The sequence below is a fragment of the Notolepis coatsorum genome, assembly GCF_963971535.1.
Source record: "Notolepis coatsorum genome assembly, chromosome: 15".
In the NCBI taxonomy this organism is placed as follows: domain Eukaryota; kingdom Metazoa; phylum Chordata; class Actinopteri; order Aulopiformes; family Paralepididae; genus Notolepis; species Notolepis coatsorum.
The window spans coordinates 52,594,846-52,606,662 of NC_140179.1; the positions used below are offsets into that span (position 1 = coordinate 52,594,846).

An 11,817-nucleotide genomic window follows, 5' to 3' on the forward strand; every position below is an offset into this window, starting at 1 on the left:
AACGTTAGTTCGGCCAGAGAAACAATTAAAATATACTAATTAAAATGGTTGGACCTGTGAGATTTGTACTTTGTACTTTGTAGGTCTGCATTTTAAATGTAAGGAGTAAAAAGTATGTTTTTTTTCTCTGAAATGTAATGGAGTAAAAGTACAAAGTATACAAACCTAATAATACTTGAGTAAAGTACAAATCCCCCAAAACAGTACTTAAGTATTGTAACGAAGTACAATTACTCAAGTACTTTACACCCCTGTTGGAGAGCCACCTACGTTCTCAGGTGGTACTTGGTGTAAAAAGTTTGAGAACCACTCACTGTGTGATGCGACATACATTCCGGTTCAGTAGGTGGCGGTATACACATCGTTGGTATGCGAACCACCCTCCAAAATGTGAGGAGAAGAAGAAGAGGCGCTACCTCTATGCCTCCAAAGACATGATATCTATAGACTGAGGCTCTTTGCTGTGACGTCACGTGTCGGGATGTTTTAGACGCCGGACGCGTGATTACGAAACCAAGCCGCATTTCTCGGAGACGCTCTCTGATTGGCCGACGCCTGTTTCTACACTGGTTAAGCTTAGGCACTCTTCGAAGTTGGTTAAGGTTAGAGTTGTCTTAGAGCATGGCGATAGAACGCCAGGTAGTTTGCAGGCTGTTTGGCGTGGAAATGATCAAAGACACAGCTCGTCACGGATTGGGCAAACGCGTCAGTGGCCAATCAGAGAGCGTCAGTCAGTGCCAATCAGAGAGCGTCTCCGGGAAATGCGGCTTGGTTTCGTAAGCACGCACGCCACACTTCCAGGAGCTGTCAGCTGTGAGCACATCTTCAGAAATGAGTTTTGAGTGGCCCTGGCAGTATAACTTCCCTCCGTTTTTTACGTAAGTTAAACATTGTTCTTATGTTACGTAACAATTATTTATTCTTACCTATTTAATTCAAGTTAATCAAATGTCGTAAATAAAATTGCAATGTTGTTGTTGTTGTGCTAGCTAAGTTATCTATTTAGCTCGATGGCTAACGAGCCATTGACATGCTGGGGAAATGGATTTCGGCTTAACTTCTCACTGAACAGTTTTCATTTAGTATTTCACGAAGTCTCACTGCAAAAGGATTTGCCTGAATGTTTTCATTTCGGACACAACATCCAACGAACAAACTACTCAAGCTCTGGTAGTGTCTTCCAGCTCTGTAGCTCACATCGTTGGCTAACTATTCGCTAATTGGCTAACCTGCTATTCTCTAGGTAGCTAACGTTAATGCTACATTGGCTAACGCTAAAATAATACGAATCATTTGTAGTTGGACCTTGGTCGCAGTGTCAGTCGCAGTGCTGTGTTTTGTGTCTTGCCTTACTTGGTAAGGTAAGTCATTTTGTACAGCCTACCACCATTCTTGCCACTATGAATTGAAAATGGGGGACCCTGATGTAAACAAGACAAACGTCTTTCTCTGGTCTGCATCCCCTTAACAATTGTGTGTATTGATCTGTACTGTACTGTACCCATTCTGCAATCTGTTAAAAGTTTTCATTCATTCATGACTGATGGTACTGTAGGTTAATTTCGTCTGCAGTGCTGGTCATCTAATGGTTTTTGGTTCAGCAGGTTTGATTGATTGAAAACTTTATTAACAGATTGCAGAATGGGTACAGTACAGTACAGCTCAATACATACAATTGTTAAGGGGATGCAGACCAGAGAAAGACTTTCGTCCTGTTTACATCAGGGTCCCCCATTTTCAATTCATCATAACATTATGACACACACGACATACAGATAGACAGTACTGCTACATCTATACATTTATGACATACCAGATTTGCAAATACAGTACTGTTTGTGATACGAAAAGAGTCCAGAAAAGAGAGTATATACATTTGACATACAAACTGTACATTGAAGAAGTTTGGTTAGGTGGGGTTGGGTGGGTGGGTGGCGGGGGGAACTGTACATTGGAATATTGACAAAGCCATACTTGGTCATTTACTGTACATTGGAGGGGGTTGGGTTAGGACATTTGCAGGGGCCAGTTTCGAATTGCAGTCTCCCGTAGGTGTTCTTTGAGAGTGCTTTTGAAAGTGGGTAGTGATTCACATTCCTTTACAGCTTTGGGTAGGGCGTTCCACATTGATGTGGCATAATTGCGAAACGTGTTTAGTCCCTTGTTTGAGCCGAATCTGGGTTTAACATGATTTGTGGAGCTCCCTCTGGTGTTGTGATCGTGGTATTCACTGACCTTTGGGAAGTATTTTGACATGTACATGGGTACCTTGGTCGTGTAGTGTATCTTGTAGACCAGGCCCATTGCAAGTTGCTGTACTCTGTCGTCTACTCTAAAGGCCCTCCCATAGTCGAGCAGACTGTACACAGAGCAGACTCCGCGGAGGTCCGCGCGGACTCTTTGAGCCTTTGATCTCAGCGGACGTCCGCTCGTCAGAAAATAGGAGCTTCGCACTTTGCACTCTGCTGTGGGTCTGCTTTGACTCCCTTTGAGTCCGCGCGGACCTCCGCGGAGTTGCTCTGTGTACAGTCTGCTCGACTATGGAAGGGCCTTAAGCCATCCTAGGTTGTCAAAGTGGGCAGGGGTGAGGTGGGTTCTAGGAGTCAGGTCAAGCAGTAGTCTGACCAGTTTGTTTTGAGATGTTTGTAATTTTGTTTTTAGTGCCTTTGAGGTGCTTTGGTACCATGAGGTGCAAGCATAGTCGTAGTACCCTTGAATGAGTGCTCCTGCCAGAGTCTTCAGGGTATTCTTGTTTACCAAAGAGGAGATCCGGTACAAGAATCGAGTTCGTTGGTTGACTTTTTTTTATTACATTGGATGCCATTTTGTCACAGGAAAGATTAGCCTCTAGGATGGAACCCAGGTAGGTAATTTCATCTTTTCTTGTGTAGGTAAACTAATGAGGAGGTGACTGGGTATACATTTTGTTATAATGTTACTATTGCTAGTACAATTGTGTAACACAATCAAATACACTTTCATAATATAGAAAGATTTCTATTATTTCAGAGTTTAGGCTACATCCAATCTTTAAGTATCGGCACTGGCACTAGTGCGATGTCTAGTGGCTGAATGTTATCTATAGCACTTTTAACTATTCTGCATGCTATACTTCCGACCAGGTTACAACCCAATGTTGACACCAGGCAGAAGCAGCTTGCAGCATGGTGCTCCCTGGCTCTGTCCTACTGTCGACACCACAAAGTCTACACCCTGGACGTCATGGAGGCTCAGGAGAGCCCGGTCTTCAACAACAAGAAAATAGAACGTATCCTTTGCTTGCAGTAAACCCTGTGGTGTAATCAGTAGATATGTCCTCCACTAAAGAAATTCTCAGGTTAATTAATGGTTATAAATTCTCAATTGGAATTTACTTCGATTAATTCCTGTCCAATATATGACCATAGAAGTCGGTGGAGAAACAGTCAAATCTGTACATTCACTTCTAGTGACAGGAGGGTGATGATTTCTATTTTCTTTTGAATCTTCAGGGACTGATTGATTGAACATTTTATTAACAGATTGCAGAATGGGTACAGTACGGCTCAATGCACACAATTGTTAAGGGGATGCAGACCAGAGAAAGATTTTCGTCTTGTTTACACCACGGTCCCCCATTTTCAATTCATGACATTTATGACATACACGACATACAGATATACAGTACTGTTACATTTATGACATACAAGATATACAAATATACAGTACTGTGTAACAGAGATCCTAACAGAAACGATATACATTCGAGGGGGAGGAAACTGTACATATGGGGGGGATTTGGTGGGTGGGTGGGGTTTGGACATTTACGGGGGCCAGTTTAGAATTGCAGCCTGTGCTCTTTGAGGGCGGTTTTGAAGGTGGGTAGGGATTCACATTATTGTTGTTACGGACTGATCAACGTAACACTCAGAAATCAACTACATACTAGGGATGTGAACGACACAGTTTTTAGCTAGTCATCATTAGTCAACGTGTCGGAGGCATAGATCTACAAGTCATCATCAATGTGTGACCTATCTTAAAAACGCACTATAGGTTATATGGCTTAATTCACCACAAAATGTATCTCAATGTGAGGTTATTTCCCTCTATCGGATATGAATGAGCTTTTTCCAAACTCACCGCCATTTCAATAGACTTCAATGTCTGCGCTGTCCTTCCTTTTATCGCCACAATTGCGTGGAAATGGAAACAAATCTGTGTTGTTCTGTATAACAGTACATTCATCCGTTGGTGGTCTTGTTTGTTTATCGATATGTCCTGTGTGTTATGTGTTGTTTTCTAGGGCTGTCAAGTTTAATCAATTGATGGCCCTAGTTGTTACCTATTGTGTATATTACTTAATTAAATAATTTTTTTTTTAAATGTGATCAACTACATATACCATATTGTGTTTGACTAATCTAAGATAAGATATTCCTTTATTGATCCAGGCAGCATGGGGGGGGGGGGGGGGGGGGGGGGGGGGGGCTGGTAATAGTAGAAGAAATGATACAGGTCATACAATTTTAGTACAGTAGAAAAGTAAAAATAGGCAGTGTAAACAATATAACTATAGTAATTAACTCGAGTATGAGCAAGTAGGCAGTTTAAATCAAGGTGCAGATGATGCCCTATTGGTTATATTTGCATTACAATAAATATAGTTACAATAGACACTATCTAAATATATACTATGAGTAAGTAAGTATACAGTATACACAGGTGCAGTATGCATAAGTTACATATGGTGTAATATACTTAATACGTTATACGTTGGCTGTTTAAGTGTAGAGGCCACTGTACACCTAATATCACATTTAAGTCCCATTCAAATGTATTGAGGGGCTGTTGGTCTCTTCTTTGTTAGCAGGAAATAATGACCACTTAGGTCGCAGACTTCATTTATGTAAATGTTTTAAATTACTCTTGGTCCCCTAAAGACTTGTAAATTTTTTGATCCACTTTTTCTCCTCCTTTTTCTATTTTTCTTCCATCCCAATTTAGCGCCAATTCTCCCCTCCCTTGTCTTGAACGTTGCTCGCATGTGCCCCCCACTGGCCGGTTGTAGGGAGGATAGAAGCCCATCACATGTCCCCTCCGATACATGTGGAGGCAGCCAGTCACATCTTTTCACCTGCCAGCGTGGACTCTCATTTGGCCAGGAGTAACATGTAGGAGGCCCACACTGCCCCCGCCATTTTCCTGTCTCTGCTGTGCAGGCGCCCCAACCGACCTGTAGGAGTCGCTGTTTACAACGTCCAGATTACCACCCATCGACTTCCCATCCACTAACTCTGGCAATTGAGTTAGTATGACGGCCGGCCCAAGCCGGAGGCAACACCGACAGCCGGATTCGATACCGGTGTCTCTTGCGTTGGTGACGAGCGCAATATCCGCTGCGCCACCCAGCCGCCCCTCCCTAAAGACTTTTGATAAAAAAAAAACATTCCTACATGGTTCACCTAGATGTAAAAACACCCTCAAATGTAAAGGAACACGCCAACATTATGGGAAATGTGCTTACCGTCTTCTCCAGAGTCGTACAAGAAGGTAGATACCAATTTACTCTCTGTGCGTTCTACTGACCACGCAGAGAGGAAACTGGTATCAATCTTTTTGTCTCACCCTGGAGAAGACGGTAAGCACATTTCCCCATAATGTTGGCATGTTCCTCTTTAAAGCTGAAAGTCTGCACTCATAGTAATAGTAATTTCACATCCAACGTGCTGGAGTACAGAGACGAAACAACGCATGTTTGACCTACGGGAGGTTGACTTGGGAAGCAGAGGAGGTTTTTAGTAGCAGAGCTACTCTGCTATATAATAAATTCACTAGTGTAAAAATTGTTAAATGTGCTATAGATAACATAGATATGGTCCTAGAGCACCAGCATGTCATTTATCCAATCGGGTGCGTTCCACATGGGGAAATGGGAGGGGATACATGCACGCAACATGTAAACAACATTAATTTTGGACCTGCAAAATATATTTTTTATTATAAATTAATTAATCATTCATATGTTGGGGCGCCCAAGTGGCGAACCATGTAACGCGCTGCATCGCGGCACGGCCGACCCGGGTTCGATTCCCGGACCTGGCGTCATTTGCCGAATGTCTTCCCCCCGCTCTGTCTCCCGTTCTTCCTCTATCTCTCTCTACTGGACTGCCCAGTAGTAAAAAAAAAAAAAATCATTCATATGTTTTGGGGAAAAGCAATACTTTTATTCCCACCTTTCTAAAAACTTTGTAGATGTATTATTTTAGTCTACATAAAACGTTATCTATACAGCACCTTTTTAATCTAAACTGAAGTGGCCAAAACCTTATCAGAGCATTGATTGTACGTCTTCAAATGTCCCACCTCTTGTCCTGTGAGCCTTAATGGTGTTCCAGGGAAACTGTCAATGGAAGCCATTCAAGTTGTATTTGAGGAATTAAGGAAAAAAGGTAACTATGGACTATAGACACGGTGCATCTATGACAAACTCTTACCATGTCCACAAGATTTTGATGTGTGATGCTTTTGTTTTATATCAACACCATCACTCTTCTGTTGTAGGAAACCTGGAATGGTTGGACAAAAATAAATCTCGGTGTTTAATGATGTGGAGACGACCGGAGGAGTGGGGCAAGTTGATATACCAGTGGGTAAGTCTCTTCCTTTAGTATCCTGATAAAAAGATAAAATAAAAAAGATATAACAGAGTCTGAATGGGTGCTTCTGCTTTGGAGTTATGTTAGTGCATCCAACACATTTTCTTCCTTATTGATTTGGCTATTATATGGGTGAGTAATTATGGTTATTCTGATTTGGCTATGGGTTTATAAATTTGGATATGGATGAGGGATTATGGTTATTCTGATTTGGCTATGGGTTTATTGATTTGCCTATTGGTTTATTGATTTGGCTATAGGTTTATTGATTTGGCTATTGGTTTATTGATTTGGCTATGAGTGATCATGGTTATTTTCACACTCAGTAACCTGTGTTCTCTCTCCTACATTCTCCTAAACATTCTAGGTCTCTAAAAATGGAATGCTAAATTCAGTGTTTACACTATATGAGCTTTCCAATGGGGATGATTCAGAGGGTGAAGGTATGGCACCGTTCAGTCTACATTAATGCATCATTTATAATAATAATACACTTTTAACAATAATACACTTTTAACTGTCCTTTTTTGTATTTCATGTATTTTCAGATTGATTGATTAAATTAATTTGATGATTATAAAAATAACCTAGAGCTGCAGCAACAGCAGTTTGTTTGGAAGTAACAGAATTATCCACTCAGTAGTCTGCATGAATTTTCACGATGGAAAGCAAGTCTATACAGTGCAAAAAATGAAACAGCAATGACCACTTATCACTAATAAAGTATACAAAAATGTGGTTCTTACGGACGGATTACCACTTTAAAGGTGCTATAGTATAGATAACATTCAGCCACTAGGTGTCGCACTAGAGCACCAATGGGGAAATGGGAAGCAAAATACATTTTGGACCTGCAAAAAAACTAAAAGTTCAACATTAATCAACAATGTTTTGGGGGGAAAAGTAATACTTTTATTCCACACCTTTCTAAGAGCTCTGTGGATTTATTATTATCATGAATTATTTGAATGATTACTCTACATAAACATTTATAAAAATCTATAGCACCTTTTAATAATAATCATAGCTCTAACTGTTTCTTTCCCCAGAATTCCATGGTCTGGAAGATTGGATGTTGCTGCGTTCTCTGCAGGCCCTACAGACGGAGGGCAAGGCGGAGGTCATCACCATGGACGACGGCAAAGGAGTCAAGTTCTTCTGAGATAGTCCTAGAATCAAGCGCTTCAGTCTGGGATCCTTCACGTCTTAAGAGGCTCTCAAGGATGAGACGTTTTTAAGGCGACACGTTTTGCACCTCAATGCCCCATCTAGTGGTGGGTGGTTATCGTCATTATCTGGCTTAGGAACTTGCCTTTATTTTGAGGTGGTGGGGGGTTAAAAAGTCTTTCTTATTGGAAGGGAACCAATGCCATTTGTAAATCTTTTTGGGAAGAGCTGTAGAGCTGTTGGTCACCTTTGCTCTATGGTATTGGTAGGTGCGTGGGAGGGTGTCCTGCAACCCTATTATACAGCATTTATAAAGTGATAATCAAACTCTAACTACCCAGAGACGGATGTGTGTACACTCTGTATGCCTGCGTATACCCAAGATTACACTACTTCTATATGGCATTCATTGCCGATCAAATGCATCATCCAAGTCTATCAGAGAAGTTAGTACTATTATGGTTAAAGGAACACTTCCAACATTTGAGAAAATAAAACGTATTTGCCATCTCTACCCCCGAGTCAGACGAGAAGATTAATTGAAGTCCAGGTGCATGCTAGCCTAGCTTAGCACAAGGACTGGAGGCAGTAGGGAGCAGCTAGCCTAGCTTAGCGCAAGTACAGGAGGCAGTAGGGAGCAGCTAGCCTAGCTCCGTCAAAAGTGAAGAAACGCAACTTCCCTACAACTCCAAAAGTGATGCACAGAGATGGAATCGATATCGATCTTCTCGTCTGACTCTGGGGAAGATGGCGCAAATATTCCCAAAAAAGTGTTCTTTTTAAGTATTTGTGAGGAGAGGCTTCCCTCGTCTGCCGTAATCTTTCATTTGTTGTCTTTCTCTCTCTTTTTCTTTTTTTATCCACTTTTTTCTCCAATTTTTTCTATATTTTCTCCCATCCCAATTTCGTATCATCCAATTCAACCCTCCCCTGTCACGAACGCTGTTTCTTGCCTCCCACAAGCCGGCTGCAATGTGGACTAAGTCATACATACTGTAGCACAAGTCCCCTCCGGTACTTGAGGTAACAGCAGTCGCATCTTTTCACCTGCGCAGCTCGATCTCTCAGTGGCGAGGAGTAACGCGTGGGAGGCTCACGCTGCCCCCGACACTTCCTGATTCTACTGCGCAGGCGCACCAACCGACCTGTAGGAGTCGCTGTCCACAATGCCCGATCCCCACCCATCAGTTTCCCACCCCCTAATACGGCCAATGTGTATTAGTATGAACGACCAGCTAAACTGAAAGCAATGTGGAGCGCTGGGCTCGAACAGGCAAGCCCAGCGTCTCCACTACGCCACGTAGACTTTGTTGTCTTTCTCTCTTGTATATAGACCTGTTCACTGTCCATGTCAGACTCAGTGTGCTGCTGCGCATCAAGGGGGCAAAAGAACGTAATCCTGGTCAGAACAACGGGGCAGACTACAATATATTTGCATTTGTTAGCCATGCAAGCGATCTAAACAATCAATCCATGTCAAAGCTAGATATGTAAAAGGTGAAAGACTCACACTCACAGTCACGCTGATTTGGCAAAATGACATCCAGCCATTTTCGTTTGAAACAACTTTTAGTCAGGGGAGTGTCATGGTTTCTCCATAGAGCCCCGTCGATTTTTTTTAGCACAGCAGCTCGCGCAGGTAGGGGGCAACTTAGTCACTTGACTCAGTTGATATTGCTGATTGGTTCGAACACGGTATGTTTGTATACAGCGAACAGGTCTATATGACTACTTTTCCTCCTCCGTGGCTCCCTCTTAACACCTCCTCTTGGTCTAGCTAGCTGCGCTCCTCCGTAGCACTACTACCACCTCACCGCGCAGAACCCTAAACAAAACCTCATAACAGCCATCCTGAAAGAGAGTGTGAAACATATCACTGCTGTCCAATGAAGACCTTGTAAATCAGTTGTAGTGATTTTCATATTTGTAACTTGAATCAGAAGGTTTACTTGGGCCTTTTGTGGGTCAAGCGACCGTTCTTAGCCCCTAGGATCTGAGAAATTCACTCAAAACCCATTCAATCTTCTCTTAATGTGCATCGTCACCCGTCTGAAATTAATTTTTTTTTGTCTTTTTTTGAGATGCAAGGTTTTCATCAGACGGTAAACCGCTCCCAAAAAGAGGACTATCATGCAGACGTGAGGCGTGTCCCGTTACTGTAGAAAAGCCTCCTTCTTTTCCTCCGTCACCTGGAAGCCATGTTACCTGCTGGCCCAATAACAGAGGAGACAAGTCGAGCTGCTTCAAACATCTCCCCTCCCCCCCAAGTCTCCTACACCTGTGTGTGTCCTCTCCAAGGCAGATAGACTGGCGGCTAAGTCGTCCAATGGTTGAGGTTGAGGTATGACGCTACTGGAGTTTTGTGGTGCCAGGCTGAACGAATAGCGCAGACTTGTCTCAACTGTGCATGTCTGGCAGTGGTGGAAAGTACTTTTACCCTAAGTGCTGTACTTAAGTACAATTTCGAGCTACTTGTACTTTCCATGAGTATTTTCATTTTAGGGAACTTTCCCTTTTACTCCACTACATTTCAAAGGAAATATTGTACTTTTTACTCCACTACATTTATCTGAACCCATCAGTAACAAGTTACTAAGATTTTGCCTAAAAAACATGGCAAAAATATATGAAGATTATGTACTTTCAAATCTGAAGCCTGTCAACTTCAAGATGACGTAATCAGGGCAGCATAACTGGACCACATACCACTTTTAACACAACCTTTTAATCAGAGCAGCATGACTGGGCCACATACCACTTTAACGTCACCTTTAGACATCAGTGGATGGAGGTTTGAACGCTCCCAATCTCTGGAATACACAAACGTCATGTAGAATGTGTACTTTTACTTTAGATACTTAATACATTAAATTGCAAATATTTCTCTACTTTTACTTAAGTATAATTTCAATGGAGGACCTTTACTTTTTACCAGAGTACTCGTTTATCTGGATATTTCTACTTTTACTTAAGTAAAGGAACTGTGTACTTCTTCCACCACTGTGCGCGTGTTGCACCTCAAAGTTCTCACAGGATATGATTGCCGCTTCGCCTCTCGGGTCCCGTGTACAGGAATCCTGCTTCATACAGTAGAATCCGTTATACTGAATCTCGCCGTATAAATGTCCTCCCGTATAAATGCAAAGAACTCTGTGTTACATAGCAGCTGTGGACAGCACCACCTTCCTTTTTATGTACCTTGAAAGTGGGTAGGGAAGGAAGGAAAGGAGCAGTGGTGAAGAGTACTGGGACACAGCCGTGGACTGCAGAGTCCCGTCTTAAAGGAACATGCCAACATTATGGGAAATGAGCTTACCGTCTTCTCCAGAGAGAGAAGAGAAGATGGATACCAGTTTCCTCTCTGTGCGTTCAGTAGAAAAGCTATCCGGCTGCAAGCTAGCCTAGCTTAGCACAATGAATGGAAGCAAGCGGTACCGGTTAGCCAAGCTTAAACTTCGGGAGACGTGTTGCCTGGTAGACGTGGTACCATCCGCTTCCATTCATTGTGCTAAGCTAGGCTAACGCACAGCCAGATCACCTTTCCACTGAACGCACAGAGAGGAAACTGGTATCCGCTATCGGCACATTTCGGCCAATCAAAGTCGACTATACAAATCCTTAGTCGGTGACAGCCCTAGTCACGGTCACCTAAGTATATAATAATGTTATATTAATGGTGTTGGATCTCTTGGGTACTACAGACTGCTGTCAGTCTTCAGTTCAGCACCTGCTGTCAGTCTTCAGTTCAGCTCCCTCTGTTTTTTTTTTACCAGCAGAAACCTGTTAGAAAATAAACAGAAATTTGTTAACCTTGTCTCTGTGTTTCTTATAGGTCAGTACAATGCAATCGGCAGAGCAGCGGTACAATAAAACACTGAACTGTGAAACGGCAGTCGGTGATAAGTTATGTCAGTACTTGCCACGTACAGTCTATATACGCAATACACATTTTAAAGGGGAACTATTTTACTATTTCTTTCACTATTTGGGCACTTTTACACAATTCCTGTGA

At 42.3% G+C, this 11,817-nt stretch overlaps 1 protein-coding gene across 1 annotated transcript; it reads left to right on the forward strand.

The window, feature by feature from the left end:
• Positions 1–783: 783 nt before the first annotated feature.
• Positions 784–11,607, forward strand: vps25 (vacuolar protein sorting 25 homolog). Its single transcript, XM_084330250.1, has 6 exons — positions 784–878; positions 3,123–3,268; positions 6,378–6,431; positions 6,544–6,632; positions 7,006–7,081; positions 7,688–11,607. The coding sequence occupies exons 1-6, from the start codon at positions 832–834 to the stop codon at positions 7,798–7,800; spliced, it is 525 nt and encodes a 174-aa protein (XP_084186376.1). The 5' UTR covers positions 784–831; the 3' UTR covers positions 7,801–11,607.
• Positions 11,608–11,817: the final 210 nt, after the last annotated feature.